Raw genomic sequence first — 20862 nt, forward strand, 5'->3', positions numbered from 1 at the left:
TGGAGGGTGTTTTGGTACCATTCTTTATTCATGGCTGTGTTTTTGGGCAAAATTGTGAGTGAGCCCACTCCCTTGGATGAGAAGCAACCCCACACATGAATGGTTTCAGGATGCTTTACTGTTGGCATGACACAGGACTGATGGTAGCGCTTACCTTTTCTTCTCCGGACAAGCCTTTTTCCTGATTCCCCAAACAATCGGAAAGAGGCTTAATCGGAGAATATGACTTTGCCCCAGTCCTCAGCAGTCCATTCACCATATTTTCTGCAGAAGATCAATCTGTCCCTGATGTTTTTTTTTTTTTTTTAGAGAAGTGGCTTCTTTGCTGCCCTTCTTGACACCTGGCCATCTTCCAAAAGTCTTTGCCTCACTGTGTGTGCAGATGCGCTCACACCTGCCTGCTGCCATTCCTGAGCAAGCTCTGCACTGGTGGCACTCCGATCCCGCAGCTGAATCCTCTTTAGGAGACGATCCTGGCGCTTGCTTGACTTTCTTGGACGCCCTGAAGCCTTCTTAACAAGAATTGAACCTCTTTCCTTGAAGTTCTTGATGATCCTATAAATTGTTGATTGAGGTGCAATCTTAGTAGCCACAATATCCTTGCCTGTGAAGCCATTTTTATGCAACGCAATGATGGCTACACGCGTTTCTTTGCAGGTCACCATGGTTAACAATGGAAGAACAATGATTTCAAGCATCTCCCTCCTTTTAACAGGTCAAGTCTGCCATTTTAACCCAATCAGCCTGACATAATGATCTCCAGCCTTGTGCTCGTCAACATTCTCACCTGAGTTAACAAGCCGATTACTGAAATGATCTCAGCAGGTCCTTTAATGACAGCAATGAAATGCAGTGGAAAGGTTTTTTGGGATTAAGTTAATTTTCATGGCAAAGAAGGACTATGCAATTCATCTGATCACTCTTCATAACATTCTGGAGTATATGCAAATTGCTATTATAAAAACTTAAGCAGCAACTTTTCCAATTTCCAATATTTATGTAATTCTCAAAACTTTTGGCCACGACTGTACAGTATATCTCAATGTTCCCAGCTGTCCCAATGCTCCCAGATGCCATTGGTGGCATAATGCCGTCAAATTTCTTAATCCTTTCCAAGCAATGATGTATAGTAGCTTGGTCTTCTTGCTTCCCCTCTCCTGCGCGCACCGCTCCGGCCAGTAGCTGGCGTACCCACTGGGAAGCAGGTAGGAGTTAGTCAGAGAACGTTCCTGTGTAACGTCACACACCTGTCAGTATGGATGCCTCCAAGGGAAAAAAAAGACTTCCAACGCGTTTCGAAACATACGTTACTGCGTCAGGCATAAGTAGGTGTGTTAGTCCTCCTGGTTAAATAGGCGTTCCATTCCCATGACAAGTCATACACAAAACAAGAATAGATCTTATGCCTGTTTCCCACTATATTTCTGACAATCCGTACTATCACTCATATAGTTATTTCTTATATGTATTTCAGCTATGAATTTTTGCTGTAGATTTTTACAAGCGGATTCCTTCCGACTCTAGGTGCCAGGCTGTTCAGCCTGTATATCCACTTGCTTTCGCATCGTGACATTTATTTTATGTAGTCCCTGCCCCTCATAGCCTTTTTTACTTTCTCAATTCCTCCATATACCGAGCCTATGCTGTTCTATGTAATGGTGTAATAGGGGATGGCCATCATGCTTTTTCTGTATATTTTTTATCTGTTCTCCAATTCTTATTTTAAAAGCGCTTTTAGTTCGTCCTATATATATTTTCTCACATGGGCATTTTATATAATAGATAACCCCTTTTGTGTTACATGTAATATTATCCTCAATTTTGTACAGATCTGGATCATCCCTAATTTTTCCAATCCTGTTTATCTTTTTCACTAGTCTGCAATTATTGCACATTCTGCAGGGAAAAAATCCTTTCTTATGATTATTTTTATTTTTAGATAAGCCTATGTAGGGCACTACTAGGCTAGCCAAATTCCATGCTTTTTTTAAAGTGAAGATCGGACATGTTAGCATCTTTTCTCCTATCACTTTATCCTGTTTAAGGATGTCCCAGTGTCTTTTAACAATGCGCTTAAAGGCTCCTTCTTTTTCACTATATTGTGTAATTATTGGGACTCTGATGGTTCCTTGATCCTTTTTATGTTCTGTTTTTATCCCTTCTATTTTATTCTGTAATAGGGTGTGACGATCAATCTTCTTTACATCTTCCTTAATGGGGTATAATCCCTTTTCTTAAAATTTCCTGTGTAATTCATTAACTTCCTCTTCAAAGTGTTCTTTAGTACTACAACTTCTCTGCAGTCTAATATATTGACTGCGGGGGATGTTTATTAGCCAGATAGGTAAGTGACAACTGTTTAGTGGGATAAAGCTGTTTGTATCGGTAGGTTTCTGGTAGGTCTTGGTTAAAATCTGGCTATCCTGAATAAAAATAGTGAGGTCTAAAAAATTAATTTCCTGATGACTTCAGTTTGGAGTAAAGTGCAGATAAAAATCATTTTTATTTATATCAGTTAGAAATTGTGTCAGTGAGGCCTCATCTCCTTTCCGAATAAAAACAATATCATCTTTAACAATATAAATCTTTTCCAGAGGACCAGGTTCGCACCCAGAGTGCCCTGGGGGTATATAGCTATTTCTTCCCACCTACCCATATACAAATTTGCAAAACTCGGTGTGAACCTGGTCTCCATAGCGGTCCCCCACATCTGAAGATAAAATTTGTTATCATATTTTAAATAATTATGAGTTAAGATGAACATAATGCACTCCCCTAAGAAGTTTATCTGTTTTTGGGGCATCCATTCTTTTTTCAAGAAGTATTCAGTGGCTTCTCTCCTTTTGTTGTTTTCTATTATCGTATATAGAGAGGTGACATCGAGGGTCCCTAGGATATAGTCCTCCTGCCATTTTATTTCACTTAGTAGTTGTAAGATATGTTTTGTATCTTTAAGATACGCTGGGATTTGTTGTACATAATCCAGTAAAAGGATATCTACATATTTGAATAGATTAGCAGTGAGGCCCTCAATTCCCGATATTATTGGTCTCCCTGGTGGATTGATTTTACATTTATGTATTTTAGGCAGATAATAAAATATTGGGATACTGGGATTTGGATTGTTGATGTATAACGCTTCTTTAATTGATAATATTCCATTTTCCTTCCACTTTTTAATTAATTTGTTCAGTTCTCTTTTATATTGATAGGTGGGATTGAAGGGGAGTTTTATATATGTTTTTTTGTCAGTAAGTAATCGCAGGGATTCTTTATGATACGCGTCCTGATCCAAGATCACAATCCCCCCCCCCCCCCTTTATCCGCCGGTCTAATGATTATATCATTGTTTACTTGTAGAGTTTTAATTCCCCTTTTTTGCTCCTTTGTTAGATTCTGTGCACGTCTTCCTTTATTAGGGTTAATTTTCCTTAGGTCCCTCAATACCATGATTTGGAAGGTGTTAAATGGGTCTGAGTATTCACTCAGTATTCTGCTCTGTATTAATATTTTTGTTCTTATTATACTTGTTTTTGTTATGATTTGTATCTTTGTCTATGCACTCTTGTTTAATAAAATACTTTTTTAGAGCTAAATTCCGTATAAATTTTTTGCAGAAGGGGCAAATTTGAGGCCTTTATGTAACAATTCAAGTTCTCCTTTTTTCAGAGTGTATTTACTTAGATTATATATTCCTTGTCCCTTAATAGCCATGTTTTTCTTATTTTTTTGTTGGTAATCCCCTCCCCTCTTTCCTCTCTGTGTTGGATTTTCACTGCAGATTTCAGACTTTCAACATACAGAGTGAAATCTGCATACAACACAAGTGGATGTATCTACAGAATCGCTGCGACTGGATGGAATACTGTACATCTGTTGTGATGTTTCTATAACATGGTGGCTTGACTCAGAAGGGAGAATTTCAGTTTTTTGAATCAGTGATTATTATCTCAAACCAGTAGTGGGACAAAAACACAGAACCAGGGCAAGCCTTTACATTAGCCCTTGTCTTAGTGGGGGATCTATGTTTTGGATAATAATTACTGATGCAAAACACTGTCTAAAACACTGACTGTGTGAATAAGGCCTTAATTTGTGCAGAAACGTCTTTCCTCTCCATTCTATGGACGGTACTGTTCGTGTGGATTTAGCCATAAGGTAAAGGATACAGCTTATTTGTTTCTTTATTTTTTTTTATTTTTTTTTGTCACAGATAGCTGATGACAGACCAACCTTTCGGAATCTACAGGCAGCAATTATGGAAATTATGGAGGAACTATAAAGAAGTGTTGAACTTAACTGAAACTAGATGGTTGTCTCCAAATGAATTATTATAATTTACCAAAATCACTGGACTTTATATGTGATGTGTGATATCATTTTGCTAGTACTTTTGATAGTGATGTAATTTCATTAACAGCAATCAGAGTGGAATTGATTTCAATAAATAGTTACATTTCTGAACTGTTGATATTTATAGAAAATAAAGACTTACATATCCATTGAAAACATTTAAACATATTAAATGTATTGTTATTTAAATACCTAGTGTTTTGTTGTCTAAAAATCGGCAAATCATCAAGTGCAGCTACCAAAAACTTGCATAGTATTATACAGGGGCGTAGCGTGGGGGGGGGGGGGGGGGCAGGGAGCCGTTGCCCCGGGCGCAAAATTGCAGGGGGCGCCAGGCGGCAAACACTTCAATGAGGGTCATGGGAGCCTATGGCTCCCGTCCCCTCCGTTCTTCCTCATAGGTTTCAGGCTAGTGGCCTGAAGCCTATGAGGCAGTAGAGCGAGCGTAGTGTAAGAGAATGTAGTTGATCCTGGCTGGAGGTATGATGTCAAGGGAAGAGGCGGAGTCTCGTCATCCAGGGGGCGGGGCCTAATGATGTGAGGGAGATTCTACAGAGCAGGAGCAGAGTGTGAAGGTAAGTATGTGGAGGAGAATAGTGACTTATTTTTACTTGGGGGGCTTTTTGCAGGGGCTGAAGGGAGAAGGAATCCTCTTTGTATTGGAGACTGTATGTTAGTGGGGTCTGAAGAGAAGGTGGGGGGGGTGATAATATTTACATGGGACTGTATGCTGGAGAGGCTGAAGGCAGGGGGGGTGATATTATTTTACATGGGACTGTATGCTGGAGGGGCTAAGGCAGGGAAGTGATGTGTCTTACATAGGACTGTATGCTGGAGGGGCTGAGGCAGAGGGGGATTGTGTCTTACATGGGACTGTATGCTGGAGGGGCTGAAGGCAGAGGGGGGGTTGTATCTCACATGGGACTGTATGCTGGAGGGGCTAAGGCAGGGAAGTGATGTGTCTTACATGGGACTGTATGCTGGAGGGGCTGAAGGCAGAGGGAGGGTTGTATCTTACATGGGACTGTATGCTGGAGGGGCTGAAGGCAGGGGGAGTGATGTATTTTACATAGGACTGCATGCTGGAGGGGCTGAAGGCAGGGGGAGTGATGCATTTTAGGCTACTTTCACACTTGCGTTCAGAGCGGATCCGTCTGGGGTCTGCCCAGACGGATCCACTCATACAATGCAGACAATGGATCCGTTCAGAACGGATCCGTCTGCATTATATTGTAGAAAAAATTCTAAGTGTGAGAGTAGCTTCATTGAAAGTCAATGGGGGACGGATCCGTTTGAAAATTGAGCCATATAGTGTCAAATTCAAACGGCTCCGTCCCCATTGACTTACATTGTAAGTCTAGATGGATCCGTTTGCCTCCGCACGGCCAGGCGGACACCCGAAGGCTGAACGCTGCCAGACTGATCCGCATCCACTCAGAATGCATTAGGGCCGTACGGATGCGTTCGGGGCCGCTTGTGAGAGCCTTCAAACGGAACTCACAAGCGGAGCCCTGAACGCAAGTGTGAAAGTAGCCTAACATGGGACTGTGCAAGAAGGGCTGGAAGGCAGGGGTGTGATGTATCTTACATGGGACTGTATGCTGGAGGGGCTGAAGGCAGATGGCAAAGAGAGGGAGTGTGATATTATTTACATAGGACTGTATGTTGGAGGGGCTGAAGGCGGGGAGTGATGTATTTTACATGAGACTGTATGCTGAAGGGGCTGAAGGCAGGAGAGTGATGTATCTTACATGGGACTGTATGCTGGAGGGGCTGAAGGCAGATGGCAAAGAGAGGGAGTGTGATATTATTTACATAGGACTGTATGTTGGAGGGGCTGAAGGCGGGGAGTGATGTATTTTACATGAGACTGTATGCTGAAGGGGCTGAAGGCAGGAGAGTGATGTGTCTTACATGGGACTGTATGCTGGAGGGGCTGAAGGCAGGGGGAAGGTTGTATCTTACATGGGACTGTATGCTGAAGGGGGGGCATAATTACTATAATACTACAGAGGGGGCCATTATAATATAAATAATATTAATACAGAGGAGGAAATAATAATAATATAGAGGGGCCAGTATATATTATAATTATACAGAGGGCATTATAGTTATGGGCACTACGGGGAAGGGGAGGTCTATTATCTGAGGATGATAGTAAAGTGAGAAATCCCAAACATTTTCTGTGAAACTCTGCAGAGACGAGACGCGACTGAAAGAAGGTGTCATGACGATCCTATCTCCAAATGAAGATGCTGAGGAAAGTCTACATCACAGGAGAGGTCACTGGATGTAACAGGTATGGTGCTGTATTCTCCTGTATTTTTCATAGCAATGTATTTTATGTCCATACATAATATCTGTTTGGGGGGGGGGGGGGGGGGTGGATATAGAATTTGGGCCACACTGCCAAAGCCTGGCCCCAGACTTCAGGTCACACTGTGTGTGTTCTGAATTCTGGGGCCTCACACCCATCTACTACATTATCTGTACTCAGAGTTATCCCTGTATTATCTGTGGTGTTACATAGGACTGCAGATGACATCTGCTGCATTATTTGTAAAAAGGGGCGTGGTCACAGGTTGGGGGCGCAATACTTGGCTTGCCCCAGGTGCTGGCAACCTACGCTACGCCACTGAGGTCCTAAATGTTTTTATAAACAAAAAACACAGTGGGAAACAAATACTGCCATACACTACTGAGGTACTTAATATAAGCATGCAAAATTTTACATGTTATAACTAGAGATGAGCCAATTTCTCAAAAATTCTATTCGGACGGTTTGCTGAATGTTCCAAAAAGATTCATTTTGATCCGAATTTATTCGTGGTGAATCTCATAAAAAAAACTGCTATTTTCTGGCTCAGAGAGCCTTTATAGTGGTGTAGAACACTGTGTCTTGCAGTAACACGCATAGGGAGTCTGCTGTGGTAGTGAAATAACACTGTGAGTCCGTATGACATGCAGATGACAGGCGTCGCACTTAGAATCACTGCACACTTCATGGGGCCAAAACTGACCAAATAACTCAAGTGTGAACTCAGCCTTACAGGTCAATGTTAGCGCTAGGTATAAATAACCGGGCAGAGGCCCAATATCCTACTATAGCGTGAAAGAGCGCACTCCTTTTACACAGTCGTCAGCTAATTTCTACAGAACCTGTTCTACTAAACGCTTAAACAATTAGAGCCCCCTGACAGAGTGGAGAGGGTGTCAGCAGTAAGTTTGTGTTGACGTCACTGATTATTTTGCCCTTCCTCTGATCCATCAGAACAATAACCCCCAAAAAAGGATCCTACCTGAGCAGATTTAGACCATTCTCTACACCAAAAACAGGCGTTGAAAATGATGAATGAGACGGGCCTGCTGGCGTCTCCCCTTTGCACACCCATGCTACACCCGCTTTTTTAGACTAGGCATGAGGAGGGAAACATCACAGATTGTGGTGCAAAAAACTTTTGCGCTGCAATCTGCAACTGAAATACGCCTAATATAGACATACAGTAATTCTGTTAGTAGATAACCCCCTATATTTCTCAATGTATTTACACCAACTTTCAATACATTGATCTCCCCCATATAGCTCTAAATCCCTGCTTCATTGTGAAGAGTGTGTGCTAAAACTGTCGACCTAAGGCCAGTAACGGAAGTGTTCTTACCTGGCGGTTGCTGATAGCGGGGCCATGTGACCTCAGGTCCTGAACACAGCACAACATTTACAGTGCAATGCAATACCAGTAATGGGGTTTTAGCGGAATTCAAATAAAAGTTAGGGGCAAGTCATCAGCATTATCAACATATACGCAGTTATATTAAAGACACAGCATAGATTAGCATATGCATATATACACATTAGTCCAGGATAACATTCAATGTTAAATCTGAGATTTGGCTTGACCTTACAGATGATGGCCACATCTCTGGGTGCTGAAGAGGTGGTGGGAACAATGCTAAGCCCAACTGCAGACACATATGAGATTATTGGGTGGTACCACCCCTTTAGTGCCCCCACACAGTAGAATGCCCCCTTACTGCTGGTCACTATAGTGCTGCCCCATTGGTGTCCCCCTTAGTGGCCCCTCACAATAGTGAAGCCTATATAGTTTTAATAAAATTTGAAAGTATTGGTTACCTAGCCCCATTCCTTCAAAGAACGAATCACATCATTCCCAGGGTTATGCTCTCTCCTGCTAAGCTCCGCAGGTACGATGATGTCTTTCCGAGACTGATTTTTACATGTAATGCAATAAAGACCTTTGAAGAGAAGCACCCGTGTGATTGGCTGCCTTCACCCGTTAAAACTCTAGAAGCGATCCAGGCTGAGGGGGTACTTGGTTTACAGGTGTTTTATGCTTATCCTGGTAAACCGCCCCCCTCGTGAAGTGAGTAAATGAACCTATGATACCACATTATTTTATTATATGTACTTGTATCCTTTTAAACAGATTTTACCTGTTAGATATAACGAATTCGCCCCACTATACCACACTATATCGTGTACGACACTGCAAAATACAGTCTCTTAGGCACTCGAGACGTTATGTAGTGTTCCTATCTGTGTGTATAATCTTTTATGTAGATATTTTTTTATATATATATATATATATATATATAATTTTTATCCTAGATATTATAATTATTATTTTTATCTCTATATATATCCACACATCTTTTATTATACTCTTTTACAAATGCTATGTTGATGTAAGACCTACTATATACCTGAGTAGCTTGACACTGACCTACCACTATTGGCGCTAAAAAGGGCTTATCCAAGAACAGGCGAGACTGGGATGGTACCACTACCCACCAGTCCCCCTAGTTTGGCACACTCCCATGCCCTCAGCTTCAACTGTCTACCCAGGCCCTCAGCTGCCCTGGTGACTGGTGTGGTGGACTGCTGGTGGTGCGTCCTGCCCATGTAATATACTGCACTCATATCACATTAAAGGGGTTGTCTGGGCTAGATATTGATGACCTATCTTCATGATAGGTCATCAGTATCAGATCGGTGGGGGGCTGACTCCCGGCACCCCCAGCTGATTCAGGCAGCCAGGGCCGGTGCAAGGATTTTTGTCAACACAAACGAATCTACATTTTGGCGCCCCCCCCCCTACCCCCATCATTTCACATTTCTGCCCCTCATGATTCATGTCCATTACTTGCCCCCCATTTGCCAATTAGAGATGTCGCGAACATAAAATTTTCAGTTTCGCAAACGGCGAACGCGAATTTCCGCAAATGTTCGAACCGCAATAGACTTCAATAGGAAGGCAAATTTGAAAACCCACAGGGACTCTTTGTGGCCACAATAGTGATGGAAAAGTTGTTTCAAGGGGACTAACACCTGGACTGTGGCATGCCGGAGGGGGATCCATGGCAAAACTCCCATAGAAAATTACATAGTTAATGCAGAGCGTGGTAAGTTGAAATCGCAATGCGATTTATAGAACTTGAATTAATCGCATTGCGATTTCAACTTTCTCAAATCCGACAGTACATTCTAGCATGGAGTCGTTCCCATGGTGATGGGGACGCTCCATGAGCACGGAAGTCGGCAGAAGTTCTAAGTTGAAATCGCAATGCGATTAATTCAAGTTCTATAAATCGCATTGCGATTTCAACTTAGAGCTTCTGCGGACTTCCGTGCTCATGGAGCGTCCCCATCACCATGGGAACGACTCTATGCTAGAATGTACTGTCGGATTTGAGAAAGTTGTAATCGCAATGCGATTAATGCAGGTTTTATTAATCGCATTGCGAATTCAACTTAGAGCTGGGTTCCTAATGGTTGTATTGCTAGAATATAACGAAGATTGAGAATATAGTGCTATATTTGTCAATTCTAGCAATACAACCATTAGGAACTTAGCTTGCATTCGCAATGCGATTAAAATAACCTGCATTATTCGCATTGCGATTACAACTTTGTGACACTGCAGCTTCAGAATTAATCTAAGATGGATGCTGTCCTTGCTATTTGATAGGAGGTGGGAGGGTCTGGGAGGGAGGGTCTGCTGCTGATTGGCTGGAATGTGTCTGCTGACTGTGAGGTACAGGGTCAAAGTTTGCTCAATGATGATGTATAGGGGGCGGACCGAACATCGCATATGTTCGCCCGCAGTGGCGAACGCAAACAAGCTATGTTCGCCAGGAACTATTCGCCGGCGAATAGTTCGGGACATCTCTAGTGCCAATAACATAGTGCCATCCTCTCCCCTTGCCCCTTAATGTGCCAGTATCAAGTGCCTCTCTCCTCCCCCCTCCATGTGCCAGTATCATGGCGCTAATAGCCCCCCTCCCTCGTGGCAGTAAAGTAACAGTCCGGTATTTAAAAAACAAACAAAAAAAACACTTTTATACTTACCTTCATGTCAGCGATGCGATGCAGGCCTCTTCTGGCCTGTGTTCCCACCAGCCTCTAGTGTTGAAGATTTGGTGCTTGTGTTCTTATTTAGCCTGTCTTTCAGAAAAGTTTATGCTGGGATTCAAACCCATGACCTTCTGTATCAGAGGCAAGGCACTTACCCACACAGCTATTAGAGCTGTATAGCCAGTTACTTAAAAAAAAAATATATATAAGACTTCTACTGTAGATAACTTTGATACCTAGTGTACATCCATACACATGACAGCTGCCCCAACACTCCCAGCTCTGCTACATCCATAGTATGGATGTACACTAGGTATCAAAGTTATCTACAGTAGAAGATAGATAGATAGAGATATATATATATATATTTTTAAAGTAACTGGTTATACAGCTCTCAAGTGCCTTGCCTCTGATGTGAAAGGTCGCGAGTTTGAATCCCAGGAGAAACTTTTCTGAAAGACATGCTAAATGAGATTTAAATACACCAGGGTCTCGTAGCTCACAGTGTGTGTGTTTTGTGCGACTGCTGCCTCAGCCTGTCAGCTGCGTGCCATTCGCTCTGTGACTGAGACCGTGAGGACCGGGCTGCGTGGCACACAGGCTCAGCGGGGCAAAGTTAATTGTTTGCCGACCCCCCTTCTCTGCGCCCTCAAGCAGCCGTGTGGGCTGCCTTATGATAGAACCAACCCTGCAGGCAGCCGCGGCACCAGAAATTATACTGTGTATGGAGCACAGCTCTGTACATGTTATAGCGGCCATGCATGTGTACAGAAGCTCAACTCCCATTTAAGGTGGCCTGCAGTACACTGGCGAGTGACACTATACAGAGTACAGAACCTTCTGCGTCCAGCTCCACACCTTGTATAAATTGTGGTGCCTCAGCTGCTCGAGACAGCTGATTTACGGAGGTGCCAGGTGTTGTACCCCTACTGATCTGATCCTGATGACCTATCCTAAAGATAGGTCATCAATATCTGTAACCGAGGCAAAAGCTTTAAGGGTCCATTCACACGTCCGTATGTGTTTTGCGGATCTGCATTTTGCGGACCGCACATCGCCAGCACTCTCAAAGAAAATGCATTTTCTTGTTCGCAACTGCGGACAAGAATAGGACATGTTCTATTTTTTTGCGGATGGGGACAGCACATTCCAGCCCCATTGAAAATAAATGGGTCCACACCTGTTCCACAAAATTGCAGAACGGATGCAGACCCATTTTGCGGAAGTGTGAATAGACCCTAAATGTGTGTGAAAAAAAAACCTCCCAGGCTGTGAGCTGTGCGCTGCGATTGGCCAGCGCTGCAGCCTAGAAGGAGACGCCCACAGGACAAGGGAAGACCCGCCTACTATAACTTACAGAGCAAAGGTACCGGAGCCTATAACGGGAGAACGGAGCGGCGCCTGGGGATAATAGTAAGTGCAGTGAGATCCCCGGGCGCCGCTCTATATGGCAGCATACTCAGTTCACATAGTTTATACAAGTGAAAGGTCCTCTTTAACAGAGATCATTTTTCTAAATATATTTAATTAACTAATTCCCACCCCAAAATGAACATATACTTACTGTAGACTGTTGTCTTCCGTCTCCCCTGGTTACGGCCAACGCTCTTCTCCGGAATCACGGTGGCCGCGCTTGCTCAGACGACTTCTTCTTTTCTCCCGGCCGGCCGCGCGCAGTCCCGAAAGCGCATGACGAGGCAGCGCATGCGATATGGTGATTTCTTCCTGACCAGTATAGTATACTTGCCAGGAAGAAGTCACCAGAGCGCATGCGTGGCGGAATGCGCGTTCAGTCCAGCGCGCGGCCCGGCCGGGAGAAGAGTTAAATCAAGATGGAGCCTGCCCCCTGCCGAAACCATGAAGTGGACAGCGTGCCGGGAGCAGGTAAGTATAAAACAGCGTGATGGGAATACCCCTTTAAGTTCCTAGCCCACCCCTGGTCCTGAGTTCACATCTCATTCATTCCACAACCTTTTCTCAGATTTTATACTTTACAATTAGACCTGAAACACAAGTACATGTTTTGAGGGGTTTTTTTTCCCTCTAAATGTGTATTTATCGCCATATATATTGTTATTGCGATACATTTCTTAATATCGTTATTGTGGGAATATTTTTGATATCGCCAAACCCTAGTTAGGAGATATGTCACTGTGACCTAATCTAATAAAATGTCCCATTATTTAAGCTGCATGGTGAACGCCAGCTCCCATGTTATAGAATTCACCTGATGCACCTCAAAATGGTGCTGTTAAGAATACATAAATAGTAAATAAATAAAACAAGTCTTCATATGTTAATGTCAAAAAGTATAAAAAAAAACTGAAAAATCTCCAAGTCTTCAGTACCAGGGATATTTTTGTCTGTATGCGGTCCGTTTTTACAATGGATAGATTCAGAACTGAACACCATTCATTTCAATGGCCTGATCATCTGTTCAATCTGGAAAAACTGCAGCATGTTGTGTCTACATCCATCTTCCATGCACTACCGATTCATTCAAGTCAATGGGTCAGTGAAAAATAAACTGACAGGACATGGACGGCATCCAAGTGCAGCATAGTAGCCAACTGTCCCGAATTTGGTGGGACTATCCCTGATTTTCAGAGGCAAATTTGCACCATCCTGGGCCAATGCAAACTCCGCCCATAAATGGGTGTTTCGGGGCAGGAGATTCCCAGGGGCGGCATGTAGATGCTCCATATTACTCACGTGAAAGAGGCCTGTTGTACTGAAAGTATCCTACAGGCTTAGCACATTAGCGATGCTGACAAATCATGAGGTCTACGACTGGTTAACATCTGAGGCACAACATTCCGGCAGAGCATCAGCATGAGAGAGTTCCCTGGATCCGGTCATTGCTGCACCCTACCGGAATGTCCGCTGGCCCCAGAGGTGTAGCTAGGCTTTCCAGCCCCCGGGGCAAGGATTCAGCATGGCACCCGCCACCTTTACAATAAGTCACTCCTCTAACTCCGCCCAATGCATAACTATACTCACCCAGTCCCACTTACCTATCATAGGGTACATGGCAGTACCAATATACCATGCAATAAATGAAAGAACCAACTGGTCCTACCACATCCAGAGTGTCACTGGCATGTCGGTGTGATGTCCACTGGATCCGCAAGAAGGTCGCTGTGGTGATGGAGCAAAAAGAATAACATAAAGAAGGGATGGTGACTGTGCCTGTTAAATACCTAAGGGGGGCGCTGTGCTGGCCCTGTAAGACCTAGCCATTCCAATGTATATCAGGGGAAATCAGGGTATTGCTTTCCCCTTAGTGCTACCACACAGTACTAATGCCCACGTTGTGCTCCTTCACAGTACTTATGCCCACATTGTGCCTTTTTTAGAGCAGACATGCCCACATTGTAACCCCGCACTGCAGTGTTGCCCACATTAGGCCCCCTTACAGTAGTTATGTCTTCCTTGTGGCCCCTTTACAGTAGTTATGTCCTCCTTGTGGCCCCTTCACAGTAGTTATGGCCTCCTTGTGGCCCCTTCACAGTAGTTATGTCCTCCTTGTGGCCCCTTCACAGTAGTTATGGCCTCCTTGTGGCCCCTTCACAGTAGTTATGCCCACCTTTCTGCCCCCTCACAGTAGTTATGTCCTCCTTGTGGCCCCTTCACAGTGGTAATTCCCATCTTTGTGCCCCCTCACTGTAGTTATGTGTCACCGCCAGTTCTGTGAAAAGGTCTGACAGACATTCTTCTCTACCTCTTGCATGACGTTCTTTGTTTTGGTTCCACTTTGTCATTTCCTTTCCTTCTCCCAGGTGTCACGTATTTAGACTAATTGTCTCCCTTTATATTCCCTCCCATACTGCCTCACTTTGCAGTTTATACTACTCCCTGGATTAGGTTTCACTGCTGGAGGCTGCTGCGTCCTCAGATAAGTCCTTTTCCTTTATTTGTGTTTCCTTGCTGGCTTGATTCTAGATGACCCTGACTCTGTCCGTATTATGTGCAGGCAGCCGGTGGTCGTGCCCCCCTCACTATTATAGGATTTTCAGGTGTCACACAGTATTAGGTACGTGGACATACAATCGTCTACCATAGAAACCCTTGCATGGGCATAGCAGTCAGGGAGAGCTCTAGGGATTTTACAGGGCTCACCCATATGCTCCTTAGTTTGGGATCAAGCCAGTGGGATGCTTATTAATAAGTTCCAGCTTTCTGCAACATCATCCGTGACATTATGTCCTCCCTTGGCCTCTACTCCCCTCTCCAGCTCACCCGTTTCCCTGATGAGCGACACATCCTGCGTTCCTCAGCAGCAGCACGACGCACACACATTGCGCTGCTGGTTGTGCAGGAAGCTGGTTCCTGGGCTTTCACCTCTCCTCCCACACAGCCAACAGCGCCGGTTGTTCTAACAAAAATCCTTACTTCGTGAAAATACCTTACCCCTCGTGACTTCCGGGGGTGTGTGCCTCAGCGCAAGTGCACTACTGTGGCACGGATTAGATAAAATTACATGGAGCGCTGACTCACGGACACCGCGCGTGCGCTGTCAGGGGTTAGGAGATCTGACAGTCTTTTCTCCTTACCCTCACAGTGCGCACATGCGGATTGTGAAGTCTCCTTTTGCTCCCAGCACTATCAGCCATCTGGGGGATGCGTGGTGGGGGCAGCATATTGGGGGGCATAACCCTAACCCTTGTGAGGGTAAGTAGATTTCACAATCCATGCGTGCGCAGTGTGAGGGTAAGGAGAAAAGACCGTCAGATCTCCTTACCGCTGACGGCGCACGCGCGGTGTCCATGAGTCAGCGCTCCATGTAATTTTATCTTACCCATGCCGTGGTAGTGCGCTTGCGCTGAGGCGCACACCCCCGGAAGTCACGAGGGGTAAGGTATTTTCACGAAGTAAGGATTTTTGTTAGAACACTGAAGATCTGCGGAACAGTGAAGCAGGGATTGGGGGACTCCGGCTGTCCCCCCGCACTACGCCCCTGGTTGGCCCCATTAACTATAATAACGTCTGGCAGAGATCCAGCAGCAACACAGCAAATATGCCGGAAATCAGCCAAACTGCGCACATGTGAAATCAGCCTGATTTCCCCCATTTTCATCTATTCAGATTCCTGGACTTTATCACACAAAAGATCTTGCATTTGATAGGGTCACTCTGGGTGCATGTCCATCTAAATGCTAGTCACACACATCTGAAGACCTCCACACGGCTAGTGCCACAAGATGGCGGCATGGCCCCGGGCGCTGCACTACTGCCCAGAGATCCGGTTCCGGAGCATGCTGAAGGTCACTGAGTGCTCTGCAATATGGCGGCGGCGGCAGCAGCGGACCCGGAGTTACAGACTTTCATTGAAGCAGAGACTCAGAAGCAGCGCTTCCAAGGACTGGTGCATCAGCTGACGGAGCTGTGCTGGGTACGTGCTGCGGTACTGCTGGATGTGACCGGAGACTGCCGGCTCGGTGCTGTAATCCCTAATGTGTACATTACTGTATGAAGAGGGGCACATGAAGGCTGCTCTCACACTGTGCTGGGTACGTGCTGCGGTACTGCTAGCCTCCCGGGCTGCACGACTGACGCACTGGATGTGACCGGAGACTGCAGGCTCGGTGCTGTAATCCCTAATGGTGAAGGCGGGCACCGCACTGTGCACATTGCTGTATGTAGGGGGGCACATGAAGGCCGCTCTCACACTGTGCACACTGCTGGATGTAGAGGGGCACATGAAGGCCGCTCTCACACTGTGCACACTGCTGGATGTAGAGGGGCACATGAAGGCCGCTCTCACACTGTGCACACTGCTGTATGTAGAGGGGCACATGAAGGCCGCCCTCACACTGTGCACACTGCTGGATGTAGAGGGGCACATGAAGGCCGCTCTCACACTGTGCACACTGCTGGATGTAGAGGGGCACATGAAGGCCGCTCTCACACTGTGCACACTGCTGGATGTAGAGGGGCACATGAAGGCCGCTCTCACACTGTGCACACTGCTGGATGTAGAGGGGCACATGAAGGCCGCTCTCACACTGTGCACACTGCTGTATGTAGAGGGGCACATGAAGGCCGCTCTCACACTGTGCACACTGCTGTATGTAGAGGGGCACATGAAGGCTGCTCTCACACTGTGCACACTGCTGGATGTAGAGGGGCACATGAAGGCCGCTCTCACACTGTGCACACTGCTGTATGTAGAGGGGCACATGAAGGCCGCTCTCACACTGTGCACACTGCTGGATGTAGAGGGGCACATGAAGGCCGCTCTCACACTGTGCACACTGCTGTATGTAGAGGGGCACATGAAGGCCGCTCTCACACTGTGCACACTGCTGTATGTAGAGGGGGACATGAAGACCGCTCTCACACTGCACACTGCTGTATGTAGAGGGGCACATGAAGGCTGCTCTCACACTGTGCACACTGCTGGATGTAGAGGGGCACATGAAGGCCGCTCTCACACTGTGCACACTGCTGGATGTAGAGGGGCACATGAAGGCCGCTCTCACACTGTGCACACTGCTGGATGTAGAGGGGCACATGAAGGCCGCTCTCACACTGTGCACACTGCTGGATGTAGAGGGGCACATGAAGGCCGCTCTCACACTGTGCACACTGCTGTATGTAGAGGGGCACATGAAGGCCGCTCTCACACTGTGCACACTGCTGTATGTAGAGGGGCACATGAAGGCCGCTCTCACACTGTGCACACTGCTGGATGTAGAGGGGCACATGAAGGCCGCTCTCACACTGTGCACACTGCTGGATGTAGAGGGGCACATGAAGGCCGCTCTCACACTGTGCACACTGCTGGATGTAGAGGGGCACATGAAGGCCGCTCTCACACTGTGCACACTGCTGTATGTAGAGGGGCACATGAAGGCTGCTCTCACACTGTGCACATTGCTGTATGTAGAGGGGCACATGAAGGCCGCTCTCACACTGTGCACACTGCTGTATGTAGAGGGGGACATGAAGGCTGCTCTCACACTGTGCACACTGCTGGATGTAGAGGAGCACATGAAGGCCGCTCTCACACTGTGCACACTGCTGGATGTAGAGGGGCACATGAAGGCCGCTCTCACACTGTGCACACTGCTGTATGTAGGGGGGCACATGAAGGCTGCTCTCACACTGTGCACATTGCTGTATGTAGGGGGGCACATGAAGGCCGCTCTCACACTGTGCACACTGCTGTATGTAGAGGGGCACATGAAGGCCGCTCTCACACTGTGCACACTGCTGGATGTAGAGGGGCACATGAAGGCCGCTCTCACACTGTGCACACTGCTGGATGTAGAGGGGCACATGAAGGCCGCTCTCACACTGTGCACACTGCTGGATGTAGAGGGGCACATGAAGGCCGCTCTCACACTGTGCACACTGCTGGATGTAGAGGGGCACATGAAGGCCGCTCTCACACTGTGCACACTGCTGGATGTAGAGGGGCACATGAAGGCCGCTCTCACACTGTGCACACTGCTGGATGTAGAGGGGCACATGAAGGCCGCTCTCACACTGTGCACACTGCTGGATGTAGAGGGGCACATGAAGGCCGCTCTCACACTGTGCACACTGCTGGATGTAGAGGGGCACATGAAGGCCGCTCTCACACTGTGCACACTGCTGGATGTAGAGGGGCACATGAAGGCCGCTCTCACACTGTGCACACTGCTGGATGTAGAGGGGCACATGAAGGCCGCTCTCACACTGTGCACACTGCTGGATGTAGAGGGGGACATGAAGGCCGCTCTCACACTGTGCACACTGCTGGATGTAGAGGGGGACATGAAGGCCGCTCTCACACTGTGCACACTGCTGGATGTAGAGGGGCACATGAAGGCCGCTCTCACACTGTGCACACTGCTGGATGTAGAGGGGCACATGAAGGCCGCTCTCACACTGTGCACACTGCTGGATGTAGAGGGGCACATGAAGGCCGCTCTCACACTGTGCACACTGCTGGATGTAGAGGGGCACATGAAGGCCGCTCTCACACTGTGCACACTGCTGGATGTAGAGGGGCACATGAAGGCCGCTCTCACACTGTGCACACTGCTGGATGTAGAGGGGCACATGAAGGCCGCTCTCACACTGTGCACACTGCTGTAGGAGGGGGTGTGCGCGCTGCGCAAGCGCATTCGGCTAAAATATAGTAATCTGGCAGAACGCCGTGAGCCCGTAATCTACATTGATTTGTACCCTTGTGGGCTCGGCCTCGCTGCGCTCGGCATTTGCTAAAACTACCTCTATGCCGCCTTTGATGGTAAAGAGATGGATGGTAATGAAATGGAGGGCTGGGAAAATGCAGGGGCGTTCTGCCAGATTAACATACTTTAGCAGAATGCGCTTGCGCAGCGCGCACACACCCTCCTCCAGCTGATTCCGAAGCGTCTGCGTGACTTCCGGTCCAGCTACATCACTTCCGGGTATAGACTTTTGTCCGGGTATAGAAAAGTGGCAAAATAACGTCCGTGTGAATTTGGCTTTGCCCAAAATATTGAAACATTTGCAATTTTAAAAATTTCTATTTCTCTGCTTTTAAAACAGAAAGTGATACCTCATAAAATATTTATTACTTAAAGGGATTCTGTCACCAAGTTTTGGGCTATAGAGATGCGGACATGCACGGCTAGATCGCCGCTAGCATGTCCATAATATACCGGTCCTATAGCGCTGTGTGATTTTATTTTCTTTAAAAAAGGATTTTAGAGATATGTACAGTCGTGGCCAAAAGTTTTGAGAATGACACAAATATTAGTTTTCACAAAGTTTGCTGCTAAACTGCTTTTAGATCTTTGTTTCAGTTGTTTCTGTGATGTAGTGAAATATAATTACACGCACTTCATACGTTTCAAAGGCTTTTATCGACAATTACATGACATTTATGCAGAGAGTCAGTATTTGCAGTGTTGGCCCTTCTTTTTCCGGACCTCTGCAATTCGACTGGGCATGCTCTCAATCAACTTCTGGGCCAATTCCTGACTGATAGCAACCCATTCTTCATAATCACTTCTTGGTGTTTGTCAGAATTAGTGGGTTTTTGTTTGTCCACCCGCCTCTTGAGGATTGACCACAAGTTCTCAATGGGATTAAGATCTGGGGAGTTTCCAGGCCATGGACCCAAAATGTCAACGCTTTGGTCCCCGAGCCACTTAGTTATCACTTTTGCCTTATGGCACGGTGCTCCATCGTGCTGGAAAATGCATTGTTCTTCACCAAACTGTTGTTGGATTATTGGAAGAAGTTGCTGTTGGAGGGTGTTTTGGTACCATTCTTTATTCATGGCTGTGTTTTTGGGCAAAATTGTGAGTGAGCCCACTCCCTTGGATGAGAAGCAACCCCACACATGAATGGTCTCAGGATGCTTTACTGTTGGCATGACACAGGACTGATGGTAGTGCTCACCTTTTCTTCTCCGGACATGCCTTTTTCCTGATGCCCCAAACAATCGGAAAGAGGCTTCATCGGAGAATATGACTTTGCCCCAGTCCTCAGCAGTCCATTCAACATATTTTCTGCAGAAGATCAATCTGTCCCTGATGTTTTTCTTTTAGAGAAGTGGCTTCTTTGCTGCCCTTGACACCAGGCCATCTTCCAAAAGTCTTTGCCTCACTGTGCGTGCAGATGCGCTCACACCTGCCTGCTGCCATTCCTGAGCAAGCTCTGCACTGGTGGCACTCCGATCCCGCAGCTGAATCCTCTTTAGGAGACGATCCTGGCGCTTGCTGGACTTTCTTGGATGCCCTGAAGCCTTCTTAACTAGAATGGAACCTCTTTCCTTGAAGTTCTTGATGATCCTATAAATTGTTGATTTGAGGTGCAATCTAAGTAGCCACAATATCCTTGCCTGTGAAGCCATTGTTATGCAACGCAATGATGGCTGCATGCGTTTCTTTGCAGGTCACCATGGTTAACAATGGAAAAAGAATGATTTCAAGCCTGACATCATTATGTCAGGCTGATTGGGTTAAAATGGCAGACTTGACCTGTTAAAAGGAGGGTGATCTCCTTTTAACAGGTCAAGTCTGCCATTTTAACCCAATCAGCCTGACATAATGATCTCCAGCCTTGTGCTCGTCAACATTCTCACCTGAGTTAACAAGACAATTACTGAAATGATCTCAGCAGGTCCTTTAATGACAGCAATGAAATGCAGTGGA

The 20862-nt window shown here is 46.2% G+C and overlaps 2 protein-coding genes across 4 annotated transcripts in view; both read left to right on the plus strand.

Annotated features, from left to right (window-relative positions):
* BTK (Bruton tyrosine kinase) overlaps positions 1-4536 on the plus strand; it is a 474008-nt gene extending 469472 nt beyond the window's left edge. For all 3 annotated transcript variants that reach the window (XM_044306622.1, XM_044306621.1, XM_044306623.1), the window contains one exon: positions 4214-4536. In XM_044306622.1, the coding sequence (XP_044162557.1) occupies positions 4214-4282 (69 nt within the window). In that variant the 3' untranslated portion in view covers positions 4283-4536. The remainder of the gene's footprint in view (positions 1-4213) is intronic.
* Positions 4537-15990: 11454 nt separating this feature from the next.
* TIMM8A (translocase of inner mitochondrial membrane 8A) overlaps positions 15991-20862 on the plus strand; it is a 30843-nt gene continuing 25971 nt past the window's right edge. Inside the window, exon 1 of the mRNA XM_044306672.1 lies at positions 15991-16118. Coding sequence (XP_044162607.1) covers positions 16011-16118 — 108 coding nt within the window. The 5' untranslated portion in view covers positions 15991-16010. The remainder of the gene's footprint in view (positions 16119-20862) is intronic.

Source organism: Bufo gargarizans, chromosome 9, assembly GCF_014858855.1.
Source record: "Bufo gargarizans isolate SCDJY-AF-19 chromosome 9, ASM1485885v1, whole genome shotgun sequence".
Lineage (NCBI taxonomy): Eukaryota > Metazoa > Chordata > Amphibia > Anura > Bufonidae > Bufo > Bufo gargarizans.